Below are 21,846 nucleotides of genomic sequence, written 5' to 3'. Positions count from 1 at the left end.
TACACCTCACCTACCCACACCCTGTACACCTCACCTACCCACACCCCTGTACACCTCACCTACCCACTCACCCGTACACCTCACCTACCCACTCCCCTGTACACCTCACCTCACCTGTACACCTCACCTACCAAAATCACCTGTACAACTCTCCCGTACACCTCACCTGTACACCTCACCTACCCACTCCACTGTACACCTCACCTGTACACCTCACCTGTGCACCTCACCTGTACACCTCACCTACCCACTCCCCTGTACAACTCTCCCGTACACCTCCCCTGTACACCTCACCTGTACACCTCACCTACCCAATCACCTGTACAACTCTCCCGTACACCAGACCTGTACACCTCACCTACCCACTCCCCTGTACACCTCACCTGTACACCTCACCTGTGCACCTCACCTGTACACCTCACCTGTACACCTCACCTACCCACTCCCCTGTACACTTCACCTAAACACCCAACGCACGTATTCTTTGTTTCTTTCGGTAAAGTCACGTAGATAGAAAAATAAAGTGAATTAAAAAACATGAATGTAGACGGTAGCCTGGTTCTTAATCGATTAAGAACGGTCTACATTAATTTTTTAAAAATATATATTGTATTCACTTTATTTTACTATTATTTTTCTATCTACGTGACTTTACCAAAAGAACCAAATAATATGAATTCCTGCAGTTACGAAAGTTTTAAGTCCAAATTGACCCAACGCAAGCACACGGCCGGCCCTTACGAATGTGGCGTTAAATCCCCCCCTCCCTCTGATCTGGCGAGGCGGTCCCCGGCTGTATCGGGACAAGGGGGAGGGTGGCATCAGTGGCAGCAGAAGGTTGAGCGCGGCTGTTGTTGTTGCTGCCGCTGCCGCCCCGCCCCCTCCCTCTATCCACCCTCTTACCCACCCCGCCCCTCCCTCTCACCACCCTCTAAGCCCGCCCCCTCCCTCTCTCCACCCTCTAACCGACCCCGCCCCTCCCTCTCTCCACCCTCTAACCCCCCCCCTCCCTTTCTCCACCCTCTAAGCCCGCCCCCTCCCTCTCTCCACCCTCTAACCGACCCCGCCCCTCCCTCTCTCCACCCTCTAACCCCGCCCCCTCCCTCTCTCCACCCTCTAACCCCTCCCCCTCCCTCTCTGCACCTTCTAACCCCGCCCCCTCCCTCTCTCCACCCCTCTAACCCCGCCCCCTCCCTCTCTCCACCCTCTAACCCCTCCCCCTCCCTCTCTGCACCTTCTAACCCCGCCCCCTCCCTCTCTCCACCCCTCTAACCCCGCCCCCTCACTCTCTCCACCCTCTAACCCACCCCGCCCCTCTCTCTCTCCACCCTCTAACCCACCCCGCCCCTCGCTCTCTCCCCTCCCCGCGCCCTCGCTTCTCTGTCATCGCGGCGCCGTTGACGTCTGGGCTACGTATCGAGGCGACATCCAGTCGGCGCACACGGCAGCCTCTGACGAGCGCCCGTACGTAACGAAGCGGCGGGTAAGTCCCCGTCACACGACGAGACTCGCTTCGTTTTACTCGCGCGCCTCGTCGACGGGGGGCGGGAGGGCTCCGCCGACGCGCAACCAGCGTCGTTTTTATTTCTCTTTTTTTTCGCGTCGCACCAACGCGCGGCCCTTCAGCCCGGGGCCTCCCAGTTGTAATGGCTGCTGTTGTTGTTCTTCGCTTGCCGATCTCTGATGCAGCCCGCCCGCGCTTCGGTCCCCTCCGTCACGCTGTTTGCCGTAATCGAACGAGTTTAAAATCGTGAACTTTTGGGGGGGGTTAGTGGAGCGCGTTCGTTTGTCCGTCCGTCCGGGATGAGTACGACTGTGGCCTTTTGATCGGAGCGGTACGAGCGCCCCCCTACTTCCCTGGACTCCTCGATCCTCACGACGTGCGGCCTAGTGAGGCTCTGCCGCCGCCACCACGCCTCAGACCGGCAGGGTGGCTAGGCGAGGTCGGTGCGTGTTGGCGGGAACGCGCGGTGTGGCGCCCGGCCCAGCGGCGTGCGCGGGAGATCGCGGTGTTTGATCGTCGTGATGATGATTTTGTTGGCGATGGTGATAGTTTTGGTGATGTTGATTATGGTTAGTGGTGATTATTATGGTGGGGATCTTGGTGGTAATTGTGATAACTGCTGGAGATGGTCGTGAAGGTGCTTGTTGTTGGTAGTTTTATATTCGTGGTTGGTGATCGTGATTTTTAGTTGTGATTGATATTTAATGATCTTGAGGATAGCTGATTGTAATAGTGGCGATTACTCCGGTACAAGTTGGTGGTGGTGGCGTGCTAGTTTTTTTTATTTAGGTTTGTTTATATTGTTGGTTATTGCGATAGTTTTTTGTATTGACGGTTTTAGGTCTCCCTTAGAACGGGTGTCTTTTACGTTGTTATCGGCGTATAGTATTGGTCCTTTTATGGTGAAAACTACTTAGTCAAGACTGCTAGGATTTAGCCCTTCATTTGTGTATGTATACAATTATTTTACAGAATTATGATATGCATAATGCTGGACAATAATGGCGCTTTGTGACTGATTATCATGGCGTGAATGGTAATACTGTATCTAGTTTACATAAGAGTTAATGCTGTTTACAGGTAAAATAATGACCGCATGGTTACGGTAACTTAAATTGTGTTAATGGTAGTGATGAAGCTTCTTATATGCATTGGGTTGCCATGTGGTGGTGTTATTGTTATGTAGTGATTGATGCAAGGTTGTTGTGGTTAGTAAAGTCGTGACTTAGTGAGGTATTGTGAACCATGTATTCAGTTGGTCTCGTTAGTGGGTTGTGTTCATAGCGATTGACCTAAAAGATGCTAAAAAGATTGAGTAAGGTAAAATCAAGGTAAGAATATGCTGTAAATGTAGGGGTGAACATTTGATTCCCTTCAAGACTAACATCAGTGGCGAGCAATATCTTAGATAATCCAACCGCCTCCTTCCCAACACCATTAACTAGTGTTGTGTATGGTCAACAAGTGCATTAGCGATACTGAGAGGGTTGCATTTGTCCCTAAGTGGATTGACAGGTATATAAATGTAAATATTACATTTCGCATTGCCTTTATATTACAAGAGTTTGGAGTCAACGCTTTGGCAACCGCCGTTCGAAGATCTGCCCTCGAAATATGTCCTGTTCTCTGAAGCTGCAGTTTATTACCGTATGTATTTGTTTACTTTATTATTATCATGGTTTATTAAGTTTTATGCATAATGCTGTCGGTGAGGGTGATGTCCAGGGTTGTAATATGGGAGCTCTACTGATTTTGGTTGGTTATTGTTATTAGTATTGTGTAGAGGTTGATGGATTGTTGTTGATATTGTACAGTATTCTATTGCTTTTTATGTTGGTGGTTGTGGAGGGAGTTCGTTAATTTACCCATAAATGACCTGTCATACAAGAACATAGACAATGCTTTTTTAAGCAGTTGTCTCTTTTCTGAGTTTGAAAGAAGGCCTATTCCCATAAAATGTAAGCTTAACGATGTGTTAATTACTTTAAAGAAATTAGTTTTATTACGAATAATTCGCAGTATTCAAGTGATGTTACAGTTTGTTTATTGTGCTTGGTCGAGGTAATTGTAGCTTGCCATCTGTATCTTGATGTATTATGAACGGCACCTCATTTGGTTCCTAATTTTTGTTCAAGCTTCATCTTATTTATGATTGACTTGATTGAATCTTAAGTCTAACCCACTGTACCTTGAGTCAAATAACTTGTCATCTAACTTTATATTAAAGGCAAGGAACTGGCTCGGAGAAAAGATTGGTTGAAATCTTGTAACGTATAATGGTAAACATACTTTCCAAACATTGACTGCAATGTGTATGAGTAAATGGTACATTATTTTTAGTGTAGATATTGTTTTAAAAACTAATACACCTTAATCTTCATGTATTATGCCTTGTTAACTTTGTGGTTATTGCACTGCTGCGTTTGTCCCTCTTTACATCTCCCATCCAGTTTTCAACTCGGGTAGATGACATGCGACATCAAAATCCCAACGTAAAACTGTATTCGAAACAAGTGAACCTCTTGTGAATAAGTAAATTCTTATTTTGTAATGGTATTCTTAGTTTATTGCCACCATTTTTCACCAAATTGTCTGTCTGCATTGTTTTTCTATCCTTGTGTGTCTGGAAGCACCAAAAATAAAGTGATACAGTACTTCCTCATTTATGTATGCATTGGTGCATTGCATCGAGGATGTGGTGTTTGCAGAATGGGTGGGTAAATCCTTCCCACAGCCTATGAACTCATGGTGACGTAATACTTGCTCATTTATAAGGTTGGGCCATAAGTTACTCATTTAAGAATTCCAGCGTTTAATTTATTTCTGCCAACATTCATAAAAACTAACGTTCACCACAGCATAATGTGCTGCTGCATTGTCAGTGCCCCGACTGCATAATTTCGTGTGATCTACTGCATAGGAGACTCAAATTATTGATTTGGTGCGATATAATTGAAGATTGTCTATTATTTGGGAAGGTCATGTAAATGCATTATTTTTGCTGCAGTGGGTGAGGTGTTCAGGTCTCTGTTCACAAAACACATGTTCATAATGCACTAATTGAAATCAGTTTGAAAACTTGTACACATTTTCTAAAATTCCATTTTTGTGCCTTGAATGTGTCTAATTAAACAGCTTTAAATGTGTACAATATTTATGCGACTTATGAAATTGATAACCAGTTCCATACACTATAATTTTGGTAAAAATTTGTAAAAATAAAATGTTATGGACAATGCCAAATGCCATTTAATTTTACCTTTTAATGCAGTATATTATCAAGTAACCAGTGGTGATGTCACGGCACAATACGCTATGCACTGACTTGGAAAACTGCCTATTCCCACATGTAAAGCAAGGTAACCAGCTTGAAGTTTGGGTTTCGCATGCAGCTTGATAATCTAAAAATAAACCATGTTAAATAGAGCACAGGATTTACAGTAACCTTTATCCTCTTAACTCCAACACAACGTAAATAGTTCACTTTTTATGGTAAATACGTGCACAGCAATCATAAAGTAACTTGAAAAGCGTGCCTAGTACTATAATTATAATGTTTTAACTTGATTTTCTCCATTATAGATCACTACACGACTACTATATGGTTTGAGTGTGAAAATAATTTTGCTTGTATAACTATTGCAGGTATGTCAGCCAATGCAACTGATTGAAGAATTGGTGAATGAAACTGGTATTATATAGGAGGGCAATTGTCTTGTGGTGCTTATGTTATTTGGAGCCAGGTGTGCTTTACAAAAATGTCAACTAAGTTGTACTAAACATACTTGCAGCCTGGAATTACTCATGTCTTCAGTTGTGAAATTTGTAAATATTACACATATATGAACTATAATATGTTTGTAGAATACATCATGAATATATGATTGCAACTATGTCAGCAGGCTCACCTAATGCCTTCCACTGTGAGGTTACACGTCTTATTTTTATTGGGTGTTGTCTTAATGTATTTGCATCGAAGGGGTTGGGGCAATAAATGTAGCCAAAAGAGCTTTACAGCATTGCTTCACGGCATTGCTTTGCGAAGGAAAACCCATTTGATAGTTTTAAATTACGTGTCAGCTAATGTCCACAATTGCTTTTCTTGATGTAATTACTGTATACATCTTGCAATGTATTATAAGCTTGTTATTATATAGTCTCACATCTCAGTGCTTTTAAGCGTGTTAACATTAAAAATGGTAATTCACAAATGTCATGAATTCAAAATACTTTTAACATGTTATGAATTCGTCTTATAACTGAGATTTAGTTTTTTTCACAAGGAATTTTTTTTATCTCATTGGCTACTACAACCAAACAAATGTACAAAATAACTGCTGATGATAGGTTTTCCCATTTTTTTCTGGCAACAAAACAGGTGTTGAGATGTTAAAACACCAAACTGAAACCTTTTACAAGGAATCATGTCTGCATTAACCACAATGCTTGTGGTCAGAATGCAAACAAAACAATACTCTGATAATATATGCATTGTCCTTGAAAGGGATTGAGACGAGGCTCAAAAGAAAGTTGTCTGGTGTGGACCAATCAGTTTCAAGGACAATGCATATATTATCAGAGTGTGTTTTTGTTTGCATTCTGACCACAAGCATTGCGGTTAATGCAGACATGATTCCTTGTAAAAGGTTTCAGATTGGTGTTTTAACATCTTAACACCTGTTTTGTTGCCAAAAAAAGGGGAAAACCCTATTATCATATTTTGGTACTGGCAAAGAAGGTCCCATGATGTAAAATAACTGCTTTTGTGGTCTTCAACCAGTGACAAGTGAAGACCAAAAAGTGAGGAAGAAAAATCACTAATTGCATTCCCCAAAAAACAATCACAGACACTGATATGACAGCTGCTGAATAGATATGAATACGAAATTAACGAACTGAATAAACTAATTCAAATGACGGCCCACTGGTCATTTATGTAACACATCATGTGTAATTGAAAAATAAAGATTTTTTTTTGCATTTGCGACTGAGTGATGGTTTTAATATCTATTGGATGTTGTGCAACAACTGATTTGAACTATTTTGGAATGTGCAGCTGTAACGCACCTTAGCGGCAACAATTCCTCATTAAATTTCCAATGTATTATGAATGCTGCACTTTTAGTTTCGATTACTTGAAGTAAAAATCCTTCGAATTGTTATCAGATGTCTGGATTAAGCAAGTTTTACATTGAAGCACTTTTAAGTTAACTGATTGCGTTTTCACACAACTAGTGCAATAATTGATTCCCAATGAGCCAATCCTGATTATTGAGCTACATTCTAAAAAGTAGATTGCAATCAACATAGGTTAAATATGAGCCAATGCTCCTGTTATTGGTCATTGAAAATGCACAAGCTTTAGAAAAATACACATGCCACACCTATAATATGAGGTACCATATGGAGGTTGCATATGTGTGCGTTAACGGTGAACATAGCAAAGTAATTACAGTCTGCTCTTTAAATGCAACACTGATTGTTTTGTGATAGCATGAATTGGTGTGACAATGAACGTATTTGACCACTTTGGAAGTGGATTTACCCAGACATCACGTCTCCAGGACTACAATGTTTACATTACAGGATGTAGGTTGCCAACTGTCATAATTTTTAAAAATATATATTTAATGTATTCCAGATACACCAGTTCTCCCACACTTAAATACAATCAGAGTTTAGTCAACAATTTCAAGCGACATACTCCAGCAAGTATTGACACTTGCTTTCTCCAGTAAATGCCTCTCCCATATTTGCCAAAACTTGCGTGGTGCACCTGGAATAGGCAAGTGGAGCTGGAGATCCATGCAAATGCCAAGCGTGGCAACACAACTGACACTTTTTTTTGCATACATTATCAGAGTTGTGTTTTTTGTTTGCATTCTGACCGCAGGTATTGTGGTCAATGCAAACATGACTCCTTGTAAAAAAGGTGTCAGTTTTGTTGCCAGATAAAAGGGTAAAAAACCTCATATTTTGCGACTGGCAAACGAGGTTACAATGGTATAAATGCTTACCCTGAGCTCTCATACTCTGATGGTGCATTGTCTTTGAGTTGTGCGCCTTTTGGTGTCATCTGGTCGAACACCATGTGAGACTAGGCTCTAAGAAAAGCTGTCTTGGGTGTGGACCAATCAATTTCAAGGACGGTGCATACATTATCAGATTTGTGTTTTTTGTTTGCATTCCGACCGCAGGTATTGTGGTCAATGCAAACATGACTCCTTGTAAAAAAAGGTGTCAGTTTTGTTGCTAGATAAAAGGGTAAAAAAAACAATTATCATATGCCCCACACCTGTGCAGCAGGTCTCAATCACCAAAATCGAACAAACATCGTCATTAATGAACCCCTGTCCACCTGAAATGTTCTCCTTACTACCATATTCGCCCAGCAAATGTATGGTGAATGTGTGTTACATGCAGTTCCAAGTAGACATTTCAACAGAACTAAAGTACTTTATACTTCCAGATTGAAAACAAATCCCTCTTCTACACTTCTGCAGTTTGTGGCCTGGGTTGAGCACGCTTGCTAACAGTAACGTGCATACATGGTGGCTCGTTACCCATTGTTAGGTCATTAACTTGAACAAATGGCTCTGCCTCATCAACTCGAGCAATATTCTTGTTTCTACTCCCGGTTGTAAGCAGCACAAGAAGAAGAACTTTTACAAAATGGTGAATAAAAAAAAAGCTTTTAGACTGCATAATTCTTATTGAGTACAAGTGCATTCACTCTGTTACCTCCATAATACAGTTTTTTTGGTTAGATCGTGTAAATATATAAATGTGTCGTGAAACCCGCCACCACGCGACAGCCAAATAGTAAGGTTTGTTGCGTAAACAGAACATGTCAGTTAATTAGTACAGCACACCGGTGTGTTGGAGAGCAACGCCACAACACGTTTTCTCATTGAAAATAGGTACATTTAAAAATATGACTATCCTGGTCACAAAAGCAAAGTTTGTGGGGAAAAAATTAACCCGTAAAAACAAAGTTTTTCACTATAAATCCTTTATATGCGTGTTCAATGGGCCACAACCCAGCCCACATTGGTCTTTGAAACGGGCGGCTAGAGTCCTCTCGTCCTCTGGCTTGAGATGGCTGCCACCTATGGGTCAGATGATTGTCTGCCACCATTAAGCAATTGGTAATTAAATATAACAAAAAAAATTCCTAAAAGGTGTCAAATTTTGGGAATTTTTTTTCACGAAAATACATTGTTACACACAACGAGTCTGCAAAATGTCAGCTCGATTGGATCACGGGAAGTGGGTTAAAAAACGACCGAAATATTTGCACGGTCGTAAGCAAGCAAGCAAGTGAACTTAATATAAAGGATTTAATAATAGCCGTTTTCTGTACTTTTGAGTCACAAGCAATTAGGAAATAACACTACCCAGGAATAAAAAAAAAAATTGTATTATTAATATATTATCTTGGGCTTTTAAGTGAATCGTTCATTTACTTTAGCCTATTTAGTTAGCATTGGCTAAATATTTGTTAGTTTTGCTTAACGGCTAAATCATTTGTGTATATAATTTAGAAAAAATATTGGTGCTTCATGGAATCAATGCAGAGATAATGCTTTCATGAAAGGGGCAATACTTTAGTATCTGTTTGCAATGTAAGCAGCACGGACACCAATTTATGTAAATAAGTGACAGTTCAATGTGTTACAGCAACATTTGAATAAAACGTTGAATCTCTGCTGTGTATGCTATGATAGAAAAAAAAACAATAAGAGAAGGCATCTTTAAAAAAGCATTAAGGTTATTCCAAAACTAATTTAGGTTAAGTTAAGAGTAATATTTTCCACCATTATCAGATCCAGCCTCCTGCCCGTTCTTGCACTAGTGCAATAATCCACAGTTTTTATGGGCAGCAATTACACAGCAGCCAAATACATGATTGTCTTCCAAGGGTAATTACAACTAAGCAGCATGTGTTCTTTGTCAGTTATAAAGTGGTGCACCATTGAGGAAAACCGGCTAATTGACAATACTGATTGAACGGTCTATCGTGAGGCGTACGTTCACCTGTTCTAATTATAGTGAATTAATGATTATGAAAAAGAATGAATGCTGATGATTGAGTAAAATCGTGTGAATGTTTTTTATGCATTGTGGTCACGTCTTTTATGTGCACAAGACATACCACTTCTAGATGGCTGTGTAATGCCATGCAAATATTGCTGTTTATGAAGCAAATACACGAAAACATTTCTTTAAAAAATGTCTATTTCAGAGCTGCCTTATTTGCTGTTGGAGGAAAGAAACGATTTTGACTTTAAATCTATCCTGACAAGTGGTGCTATGGTCGGAGCATTCACAATCAAAGTTATATTAGTTCAAATCCTTGGTGGGGTTGACAAGCCCATCATGCCAATGGTACATTGATTACCACTTTGTGGGAAGTCATCAGTAATCCTGTTGAGAGACTTAAGCAACCCGATGGAGAAGAGCACCCTACCGATCCTAGTTTAAAAATGAAAGTACTTCGATGCTATAATGCAGTTCACACAGTACATATTTTGTTTAATCAATTGCTTTATCAATTATAATACGTCAAAAGCCATCTTCCATACTCAGTTGAGCAGTGGGTGGTGCCTATCTTGATTGGCAGACATGAACCAGTTGTGAAATGACACATACGATAGGACTAGTTGTATGTATGTTCACCTTTCTGCTTTACACAAAATGGTACGCACTGATTTTCGAGAGATAATGATGCATTTTGAGATAATTGGTGCATTTTGTTTGATGATGGCAGGGCTCGGAGGGTACAAAACAGCATGTCAGAGGGACAACAAGGTGTTGTGTCTGTGAGTGCCGGAGAGGGAGAAACACAACTTGTGACAGTGGAGCAGGTAATGCACTGCTTACATTACGTTGCTTGCTCGCTCGTTCGACAGCTGACCTAACTCACACTCGGTTACTGTGTACAATGATGCACTCGCATAGCTATTCACCCTTCACTTACTCGTTCGTCTACTTGCAAATTTTGTCACTCATGCATGCAGTTTTGCTCCCATTGACTCCCCTCCACTCTCGTACACACATTCGGATGCCTTCTATGTGCATTTAGAAATTCATTTCCATGAGGGTTATTCAGTAATGTTTCTCAGGGCATATATATGCCACAAAGCACTAAAGACTTTTAGTCTGGCAGCAATTTGTACAGAAACTGAACCAAAGCTGACCATAAGATGTACAGATGACTTCATAGGGGTAATTCGAAGCAGTGTTAGCTTGTTCAGTTTAAGTAGCAAGTGTGCTGAGGCATGAGCAGCTATGCTGTGCTACAGAACTATTTAATTTGATTACATTTGTGCTCCGATGTTTGTTTCTGTGGCTGTGCCTTTGTGTGTTTTCCTGTATGCCTCCATACTTTTGCGTACAGCTGCAAGTGTCTGCTGCAGGCCAGGTGGTGACAACCGGTGGCCCAACCATGGCGGTGGTGCAGCTTCCTGGGGGGCAGACAGTGCAAGTGCAGTCGGTTATCCAGGCAGCACAGCCTTCTGTTATCCAGTCTCCACAGATACAGACCATACAGGTGCGCAGGCCTTTTTTGAGCTTTAACAGGGTGCTTCAGAGGATATCAGCATTTTTTGTTGACGTTTGTGGATCTTCTTGGTTCTTTCGGTAAAGTCACGTAGAAGGGAAATGATCAAATAATAAAAAATAAAGTTGTATTTTTATTATTTTATTATTTCCCTTCTACGTGACTTTACCGAAAGAACCAAGAAGATGCATCCCTGCAGTCACGAAAGCTTTAAATCGAAAGTTTGTGGATCTAATTACTGCCAGCAATAGAGATGCTATGGTGGTATCAAAAAAAGTATTGCAGTTAGGAGAGGAGGGTAATAAGTTAAATAATCTCGTAGTACTAAGAATGGTCTACACTCCTTGGTGTTCTCTGCTGGCCCTCATTTATAGTTCACATGTAAAGCAATGTTATATACAGTACACATTTTATTGTAATTCGTTTCCACGATGTTGATGGGTCTAGCAGTCTGATAGTCTGTTTTTACATGTATGCACTGAGAGGTGAGTTTCTGTTGCATTCTATACACATTATGGAAGGGTACCTCTTAACAATTTCCCCACAGGTGGCTGCTATTTCTGAGGAGGCTGCAGATGGCTCTGCTATCTCACAGAAGCGGCGGGAGATCCTGTCCAGACGGCCCTCTTACAGGTCAGTGGAACATCGGAACCTCTTGCGTTTGTCACTTGAATGATTTATTCTCTTCTGGGTGGCACTAGTTAGAGCCCTTGCCTCACAATTCAAACTTTATCAGTTCAAATTCTGGTCAGGGGTCAATTTGGCTCATTGTTTTTATTGAGCCATTAAAGTGAGTAGCTCTCTGTGAGGAGTCAACAGGAAGTTGCTAAGTGGAGGGAATCATTCTGCAGGATGGAATGGTGCTTGTGTGGCTGACATTTGGTGACCCCTTTCACCACATAGGAAGATACTCAACGACCTGTCATCAGATGGACCTGTGGTGTCCAAGATTGATGAGGAGAAGAGCGAGGAGGAGGGCACAGCTACCATCAGCACCGTCACATTGCCCACACCCATCTACCAGACCAGCACTGGCCAGTACAGTAAGTGGATTCACGTTTGTGGGAGAGTTAAAACGTCAAGAAGAGTGTAAATTGTCCAGGCTCGGGAAATTGCTGTTTACTTCAAGTTTGTATTCACAAGAAGCCATCCCAGTGATAATGAGCGATAGTTGCAGCATACAATTATGTTGTGGAAAATATCTTTCAGATAAACTTTTTTTTTTATTATGTCACTGCAATTTCCTTCACTTTGCACTGCAGCTGTGTGCTTATTTTGTATACATTAACTTTAAATGACTTGGCAAGTATTGTTAAAGTCGTTCATTATACTACCTGTTTTTATATGAACAAAATGTATTTAATGGAAAATGAATATATTCAGATATTGGCTTATCTTGAATCTGTATACCTTAAAATGTAGTTTCCTTCCACCAAATTGGCTTTAAACATTCGTGTTTTCTTCATGGTTTTAGTGCAAAAGTATTTATTTCTCTTTTTGCCGTAATAGTGATTATTTTTTTTTATTACATCACTAATAAAAACACCTGCCATCAGTGTGCTGCTCAAATTTAAATATTTAATTTCAGGGATTTAGTTTTGCGTGTGATAAAATGTCAGGTCCGGGCATGTTTATTGATTCTTTGAGATGCAAGAAGGTTGTCAAATGACAGAATTGTTGTGGAAAATGTAAACCCGACAAACCACATGGCACTGAAAATGTTTAACACAAGATCAAGTGGTGCGTAACAATGGTAGATGACAAGATTACAAGTGCATATACATGTACATATATGAAGGTGTTTGTGTAGTTTTATAATACAGGTTTCCCTTGGTTTATGCGATAGATGCGTTTAAAAAAGAGGGCATGCAAAGCGAAAAAGAGTTGCTGAGTAGCACATACAGCACACACAATATTCCGCGTCCGACTTTATAGCCGCATGGAAGTGAATTCGAACCGCATATAGTGCATTTTGGGTTGAAATAGGTAGGCAGCATATACGCGAATTCGCATAAAGCGAGGGAAACCTGTATCAGAACTTTTATTGCCTTACTGTTGAGGCACATTTCTAAAACTTGGGTGGCCAGGAGACAATTGAACTCTTTGTAAATAGGAAATTACATAAACTTGCCATTTTGTGGGAAGTCAACATTTGTTGTTTAAAAAAAATTATAGCAAGTAATATAGGAGTGTGGAAATTCCACCACTGATTCATGGCTCTCAACATGAATGAGTGCAGCCTCCAATGCTCTCGGTCTTAAAAACCACATGTACTCGGACTATAAAGTATTGCGTGTCACCCATTTAGCTCGTTCTGGTGTATCTCCACAGTTGCAATCGCGCAAGGCGGCGCGATACAGATCGCCAATGGCGCGGAGGGTCTCCAGACGCTGACCATGACGAACGCAGGCAACCAGCAAGGGGGCGCCACCATCGTGCAGTACGCACAGACCAGCGACGGGCAGCAGTTCTTTGTACCGGGCAGCCAAGTCGTCGTGCAGTGTATGTATTGCCATCGCATGACCTAACATTCCATGTTCTATGTATACATTCTGCTGCCTTGTACACATAGCCAACTGTGTTTAGGAACAAATTAAATAAATAATGAGAGAACATGATACAAGGAGGAACTATGAACATGCGATGCCCTCTCAAAATTTAATGAAATGTAAAAATATGATGGCAACAACAAAATTATGGTTCACCACAATTGAACAAAACAGGGCAGATGTTTTTTGTTCGAATGCATGTTGATAAGCAGAGGCTTTCAGGTCTACAACGCAAAGCAGCAGCTATGCGACTACTCTTCACCAAATTAATCTGACCAAGACTTCCTTAAAAAACCCTTACAGTGTGGAAACTGAACTTAAATCAGACAGTGGTGGTACTTTCCCAGGTGGTATCGACACCCATTGACCTTCATTCACCGTGACTGTGTCCACAGCTTCATCAGGCGAGACGTACCAGATTCGTACTCCGACGAGCGGACTCTCTCAGAGCGTGGTGGTGTCCGCGTCCCCGGGGGGCTTGGCCAGCCCCCAGGGGGGTGCCGAGGAGTCCACGCGCAAGCGCGAGATCCGCCTCTACAAAAACAGGTGCTGCCGCTGCGACCGCCACCTCAACTCGTAAAACACAGGGGTGCTTCTCACACCGAGAGCAAAGCAGTGGAACATTTGCGGTCATCCATTGTTGAAAATGTCAGTTAAATTATATGTATGGCAGCGGATTGACAAAGTACTGTAGTTTTTTATATTTTTTATAAGTCGTTTATTTCCAATAAACTAGTTTTAGTTGGCGTCAGAACAGAGTTGCGTCATTGATGATGCATTTTTGTCCACCACCATGTCAAGTTCTGACCACATCACATTCTGATTTGTGAAAAGGTTAATGTGTGGGATAGTATTAAACAGTTTTGGGAGCTGGAACTCAATTTTTAGAACAGTATGGATACTTATACTCAGAAACATTTGTTTTTTTGTCAAAGCTTTAGCTTGGTTACTGCATGTCATGTGACTAGATCTACAGTATCTGCAATTCCATGTGATGGCAGAACTTGTGTAGTCGTGAGCTGAGCAGGTGGTGCATATTGTCTCCAAATATTGCACCACAGCCTTTGTTAAACGTAACTTTGGTAATTATTTTGCAACTGTGTTGCAAGCGATGCTGAATGTTCAACGATAATAAAAACTGTTAAGGAATTTTGAGCAAAGTCGCAAAGGAGTCTGACCCAAATGTAACTATTGTAGCCGTTGTTTAACGGAGACATTCAAACATTGATGCAGACAATAGAGTTGCAATATAATTGCAAAGAACATCCTAACTTTCTCGCCATGTCCACTTGATTGCTACATAATGTTCCCTACTTCTACAACATCTTGAGATGTCGTTGCTTTTTAAACGCTTTGTAAATCCAAATAGCTTTGTAGCTATTTTTCGCGCAAGACTGTGTGTGTGTGTGCCAAATCTCAGGGAGGCAGCACGTGAATGTCGGCGGAAGAAGAAGGAGTACGTGAAGTGCCTGGAGAACCGCGTAGCTGTGCTGGAGAATCAGAATAAGACCCTCATTGAGGAACTCAAGACGCTCAAGGACCTGTACTGCCACAAGAACGACTAGCACACTCACACCACCCACCAAACTCACTCAACCCGGGTCCTCATGGTAACCATGGTCCCCAGCCTTGCCCTTTACACGATCCAAAAGACTCCTTTTTCTGAATGCCCTTGCCAGCCTAGAAGAAGTCTCAGTAGGTTTCATCCAAAAAACAATGGTAGGGTGAGTTGCAAACGCTTGCTTCACTTTTTGGCATATCGGCAGTTTCCACCGGAATTTTCAGCAGAAAACTGCAGATATTTGGCAGTTGATATGGTGAATGTTGGCTGCAATTGCCTTTCTGCAAGCACAGAATGGATAAGAGATATTCCTGTAATTGTCGAGGTATACAAGGTAACTCTCCCATCGCCAAAAAGTTTAAAGAAAACCAACAAAATGTAAGTCTCTATGAGCAACTTAAGTTAGATTTTTGCTGGATGAAGCAAACTGCTGCGCTTGGCCCAGTAAAAGAAGATGGATTAAAACTTAGTCTTGGGCATAAATGGTAATGTAAAAATTATTTTTAAAATAATAATATTGATGTATTTGCATAAAACTGTTTTGGTTATATTATAGGATGTAATGAATATATATATAAAAAATGGTTCATAAGATTTATATTTTCTACTTTATCTGTTCTGTATTTTAATTGGATAGAAGATATTTGGATGCCTAGCATTTATTTATCCATTTTTAGTGACGCAATTATGACCAGAATAGAAAGCCTGTTAAATAGAAAGCACTGCAGTAATATTTGGCTTTTGATAACAAGTTGCAGTGTTTCCATTGACTGTTTAGGGCTCATTATGGGTGCCCTTTCGTGATTTGTATGTTTTGTAAATCTACAGTACATTTCGGCCATGAGCATTGGCATGCATTGCTTATTTAAAAACACTCATTTACAATGAAAACAATAAAAACATGCCTTTTGCAAAATGGGTATTTTTGTGTAGCTGTTAAATAGGCCCACATTTTGAGGTAAACTTTTACACGGAGATGTATCGACTTTTTTAAAGTCCTATGCATGCCATGGAGCCTCATGTACAAACTTGATGTTTTGATTTTTCAAAGAATAATTATCAATAGTTCTAAGGAGCATTCATGAACATTTAAACAAAAACACCATTTACGTACTAGGTCCGTTAATGTTGCCTTTGATTATTTGTGTCCCTGTGTTTGGTCCTCCGGCAGATTCTGATTGGACAAAGATAAATGTGCATATTTGTGACAATGGGGAAATAAGAAAAGATTGCCTTTACTAATGTTAAAAAAGTACATTCCATATGGTTCTTAAATTGAAGCTGCGTGTGCACCGTCGCGTGGTGCGGTCGCATATCTTAGGGTTGTATCGCTTTGTTAAAGTAACAACATTATACAACTCGCAACTGCGGGATTTGATTTTGGGGACTAGTTTTTTTATGCAGACGACCCAAGTTTACTCGTCGCCTATAGTACAGTGTAGGCTGTTGCAGAGGCCCACACACGGTTTTATTATCGATTATCTTCAATAAGATTGAACCACAGAGATGAGTGTATGCAGCTGCATTCCTTGAAATGGATTTGTAAGGCTAAATTAAATAATGGGACGTTCCATTTGTGCAAGAGAAATGCAATGAATTATTTTGCAGGGCATTGTATGACGATGATAATTTACCACATTTGATCCTCCATAAATGTATGTGTTCACTTTGACGAAGCATTCACAAATGCTCAACTTGCTAATGTAACCCAAAGGTTAGGGTTAAATGACATGTAAAATGTATTTCAATGGGATGTATGTGTAATATCGTTGAGGACTCTTGGACGCCGGGGTTGAGGCACACGTATTTATTCCGCAACAGTTGTCACAACCGCGGACATACAACACTGGAGGGGGTATCGGCCCCCTCACCCGGCTAGCTGGGAATACACTGCTAGCTATCTCTGACCTACCTCCTAGTCCTCCACTAACGGGCTAGGGGAGGCTGTCTGGCCCGACACTGGTAAGTCGGGCTACGGTACCCGGAGTCCCAGAGCACTAGCTCTGGTTCTCGGGACCACGCCGCTGGCTCGGTCCTGCGCGGCCCTGACAAGGGCGGCGACCCAGGGGAGTCCAGGGCTCTAGCTAGACGATCTTCGGTCTTCACTGGTTTAGCTTTAACATTGTCCCCCGAGCTCTCCGGCTCATCCCCTTTTATACCAAAACCCCCCGCTGAGGGGTGGGGCCAGCCCCCCCCAGGCTGCCCTGTGCGGACGTCGTTGAGAGCACCTCCTCGTGCACTCACGAAGCCCCGCCCACTGTGTTTGTTTCCCGTGTGATCCTATGTATACAGCCCCTCCGTAACACCCCTACATATGTATGTTGAACTACATAGCCAACCATCCTAAATCTGGAATGAATTACAGAAAAGGCTTAAAAGCTATCAACTTTAAAAACGTAATTCCATAGTCATAAATACAAATATGTTTAAAAGGGAGTATTGTAACAACAATGTATAATTAAATAACAAAATCCCAACAATATACAATGAAATTTGTATCATGAGTGCCTCTAAATACAACTGCATCTTAAGAAACATGCTTATATAGATTGGCCCAATGTATGAGTCCTAGTCTGGCATCACTTGATTCTATTCCCAGAATTCTAAGACAATTCCTAACAGGATTGACATAATCAGGGGGTTGAGGCTAGGCTGTTTGGAGCCCGCATGGCATTTTGACAAGGTGGATCCTGGTCGGCAATGTGGAATTGCCATTATAATGAATGGAGATTTTACTGGATAATCCATAGGATTTTAAAGAATCTCTATTCTGTTTGATGGCGATGCATTGAATTGCTTATTACATTCTTGGGGGTTCTGTTGATGTCTGCTGTCAGGGAATTCCATTCATTTATATGAACAGGATTCATATTGGACGATTCTTTATATGGCAAAATCACTCTTTAAATCCCATTTAATGTCGATGGATATTTTACCATGGGAATTGCTCAGATGAATCTCGATTCCTACTGGAATCGTCTACGGTGGATTCATGCAATTTACATATTCATCATGTGGCGGTGTGTGAAGACAATTAGCTGGCACTAACAATACTGCTTATGGCTACAGTGTTCTGGGTAGGAATCTGATAATGTCACATTTTCATTGTGCCTGTGCAGTATTTACCAAAGCTTTGCATTTGTGAATACTGATCATAACAATTGGTGTAAAAGGTCACAGTGAATGGATACGTTTTTTGAGGATCCAACTGTGGTATTTGCAAATACCTAATTACATTGCCATTTCATATAGGTAGATTCATTATTTTGATAGAAATCACTTCTGTTTAGACTTTTGGCTTCAAGAATGTTGTATTATCATTGTTTTCATTATTTTATTGTATATTACAAATATATTAAATGCTGTTTAGGGAAAAGTGGATATACCATATTGCAAAAATTGCTTTAATATTTGTAATCGATACTCATTTCTGTATTAAGTAAGAGGTTACACTTGTTCTGTGAATATGCGTAATTAACTTCTTAGATGGCAGGGGAATATATCAAATTGTATTTTTATTTCAGTAGCACAATCGGACAGTGTTCACCATAAGCCATAAAAATATTACTCCGTTTCATTAAGTTGTAGTTATTTGTTATCCACTCGTTTGTACATTTTGTAGTTGAATGGTAAATGTAAAAAAAATTAAAATTGTTGAGAGCTTGCTCATCGTGATAGAGCCGCGGTTCTCAAACTCACAAACCAATCTCATACACTCCTGTCTACCATTATATCAATATAGTACAAACGTATGCTATACAATAGAACATCAATGGAAATGGTCAGTGTATCATTTTGATATAAGAAGTTGGGGCCTCCCAAAATATAACTTTCTCGTGAAATAATGTTAACAGAAAGAAAATATTGGCCTTTTTATAATGTTTTTTTTTAGGGCTGATCATCTTTGAAAATTATCCAAGTGTATTGCGCTTCATAGCACTGGTGTAGTCAGTAGTCATTAATGTAATGCTTTAAAACATTGGTTTTATTGAAATACTAAACTTCAGCATAAAAAATACTTAAGTTGCCTGCGTCCTGAAACAAGGGCTGGATTAATACTGCTTAATAAAACAGTGATCTTCCACATTGCATATGCTGCATCAACATTGATGAAATGTACGATTGCACGATGAGAATACAGTATGTTTCAAAGTTTATTGCATGAAGTGTTAGTTATGTACTAATGCGACTGAAGGGGATGTGCTGTAATTTATTTGTGAAAATGTGATATGATTGTTAGTCGGTAGTGATTGCAAAAGCTTTAACTAACTCTTAAATTACCTCTTAAATGGAGTTCACAATTTTGTTAAGGTTATTTCGCCAGAAGCTGAGCTTTTCAGAAATTCCGCTTTTGATATGTTAATAATGAAATTAAAACTGCATACAGTACAGTGATACACGACTCGTCAGCACTGCTCTGAAAAGTCAACACTAACCATGCACATATCAGCTGACAGGTGATGTACAATATGCAATGGTGGTTGATTCAGGCTAGATTCATAAACAAGCAATTAAAAGTTTTTTTAATCTACAAATTAAGTTCATTGTATATTTCGATCTGCTCTAGTGTTATTGTGTTGCAACGATGAAAATTTACTTTCTCGAGTTACAACCATTTTCACTTTTAATCCATTTCTAGTTTGTACTGCTTTATCCAAGACATTCAAGTTAACATTAATCGCTCTTAAACGTTAAGTTATACCTGCATGGCAGGTCTTTTTAGTGTCGGCATATAAAGAGCAGCATTTGAATTCTGAAACAAACAAGCTTCGGAATTCACGTGCACAATTGATGAGTGTCATGTCATTACAATTTTACACGTAATTTTATCATCATTCAACAATATGCCGTGCTCATTGCAAGTACCTGTAGATAAAGATTTTCTACTGAAAAAGGAAATTGATTAAAGTTTGGTGAGGAATCGATTGGAAACTTGTGATGGTCAAATCCCATTGAGAACCGCTGCATTTTGAGTATGGTTACCCATTGTCTCTACGTGCTATGTTTATGTATTGATTATTGTATCCTCGTGTGTTCTTTTGTACTGCATATTACTTTTAATACAACCCTTTTGTCACAATATGTCTGTCAGTCACTGAAGTAGATATAGTGTATGTTCCTTGAAATTACAAGGTTGTGCACACTATGTATCTGCGAGGATGTGACTCATTGAATCCTGGATAGCCGAATAGAGTTCAAAATAACTTACAAACACCTTGTGAAAGACCCAAAGCAGAAGATCCCTTCCTGGGTTTGATCTTCCACGAAGCTCATGGTACACCTTCAATCGCGTTTGCACCAACCATGGCAGATGTGGGCATCCAGAATAGACTATACAACATATAACGACGCAATGCCCAATCCACAAATACAAAGGAGACATCACAGCGATACACTCCGCTGCTCCTGACACCTGAATGAGAAATTGTAGTTTTTGCTCTGCATCTACATCAGCCATACGAAAGTCACACTATGTTCCTGCTCAAATAAGCAATGATGCAAATCTCTCGTGGTCCTGAACCAGTGGATCAGGAAAATCGATATCGCAGAATCGCTGCTGACGTCTCCAAAAGCGATTAACCAGTGTATTAACCCTGGAGGGATGATGAGTGGTTAAACCCCGGCTAGGAGTTTAACGCGTAGGCTTTTGCGACCAATATTTATAATGAAGGGTTTTGGGTTGGGTCACGTAAGTAACAGGACCCTGCGGGGTGGGCTGGTAGGAACGAACAATTGAATGGCTATAATAAAATGAAATGGCAAAAAATGGCCGCCAATAAGTGGATGCCCTGTGGCCCCGCCCTCCACCCGCATAACCCCGCCCCAGCCACCCGTGGCCCCGCCCCATCTCGGTGTCCCCGGCCCCAGCTCGTTGCCCCGCCCCTTACCGCCGTAACCCCCCCAACCCCGCGTAGCCCCGCCCTCCACCTCGTGCCCACGCCCCCTGCCGCCGTTGCCCTGCCCAGCCCCGCGTAGCCCCGCCCCCTGCCGCTGTAGCCCCGCCCAATACACCCCTAGCGGGGGAGAGATTCCCAGGCCTGGCTCTAGGCTGGAAAGCCGCCAACGAGGAGGGGGTAGGGAGTTGTTTTTAACGTAAAAGCTTTAAATGTAAATGTTTCTATTAAAAAAAACATCAGGGAATGTAACATTGTTAAACATTAACTCCCTTTCACACACGCGGGGGTACGATACGAAGGGAGAGTTTGAGGCCTAGGTCTAGGCCAGGGGTCGGCAACCTGCGGCTCCGGAGCCGCATGCGGCTCTTTTGAACCTTGACCGTGGCTCCGGGGCGGATGCTAGCGAGGGGAGGAGGCGCACTGTGACACCTGCTCTGGCGTTGCCGCTGCTGACAGGTCGCCGCTCCGCTCCACACTGCCCGCCCGGTGACAGGCAATAACGTTGCCGTTGCTTTGTCACATGTTTGGAAGAAGTAAAAGCCTTCCTGGGCAGCAAAGAGCTCACCTTTGCTGAGCTGGAACAGCCAGAGTGGCTGGAAAAATTACATTTTATGGTAGACATGACAGCACATCTAAACACGCTAAATACAACCCTTCAGGGGAAAGGAGGCACAGCCCTGCACATGCTGGAGGAGGTTTTGGCATTCGAGCGCAAGTTGACAGTGTTTGTCAAAGATTTACAGAGAGGTACACTGTCTCACTTTCCCTCTTTG

At 41.3% G+C, this 21,846-nt stretch overlaps 1 protein-coding gene across 2 annotated transcripts; it reads left to right on the top strand.

Moving 5' to 3' along the window:
- Nucleotides 1-1,394: 1,394 nt before the first annotated feature.
- LOC144955811 (cAMP-responsive element modulator-like) lies at nucleotides 1,395-20,244 on the top strand. Of its 2 annotated transcripts, XM_078886006.1 has the most exons (8): nucleotides 1,395-1,483; nucleotides 10,275-10,371; nucleotides 10,905-11,057; nucleotides 11,614-11,699; nucleotides 11,970-12,109; nucleotides 13,398-13,568; nucleotides 14,011-14,161; nucleotides 15,036-20,244. In XM_078886006.1, exons 2-8 carry the CDS (start codon nucleotides 10,297-10,299, stop codon nucleotides 15,178-15,180), a joined length of 921 nt encoding a protein of 306 aa, XP_078742132.1. In that variant the 5' UTR covers nucleotides 1,395-1,483; nucleotides 10,275-10,296; the 3' UTR covers nucleotides 15,181-20,244. The 2 variants fall into 2 exon arrangements, with proteins under 2 accessions (XP_078742132.1, XP_078710915.1); XM_078854789.1 differs by lacking the exon at nucleotides 1,395-1,483 and having other exon boundaries at nucleotides 10,286-10,371; nucleotides 10,924-11,057.
- Nucleotides 20,245-21,846: the final 1,602 nt, after the last annotated feature.

Source organism: Lampetra fluviatilis, chromosome 1 (assembly GCF_964198595.1).
Source record: "Lampetra fluviatilis chromosome 1, kcLamFluv1.1, whole genome shotgun sequence".
In the NCBI taxonomy this organism is placed as follows: Eukaryota; Metazoa; Chordata; class Hyperoartia; order Petromyzontiformes; family Petromyzontidae; genus Lampetra; species Lampetra fluviatilis.
The sequence above is the reverse complement of the archived record's forward strand: the minus strand, read 5'-3'. Positions and strand labels throughout refer to the sequence as shown.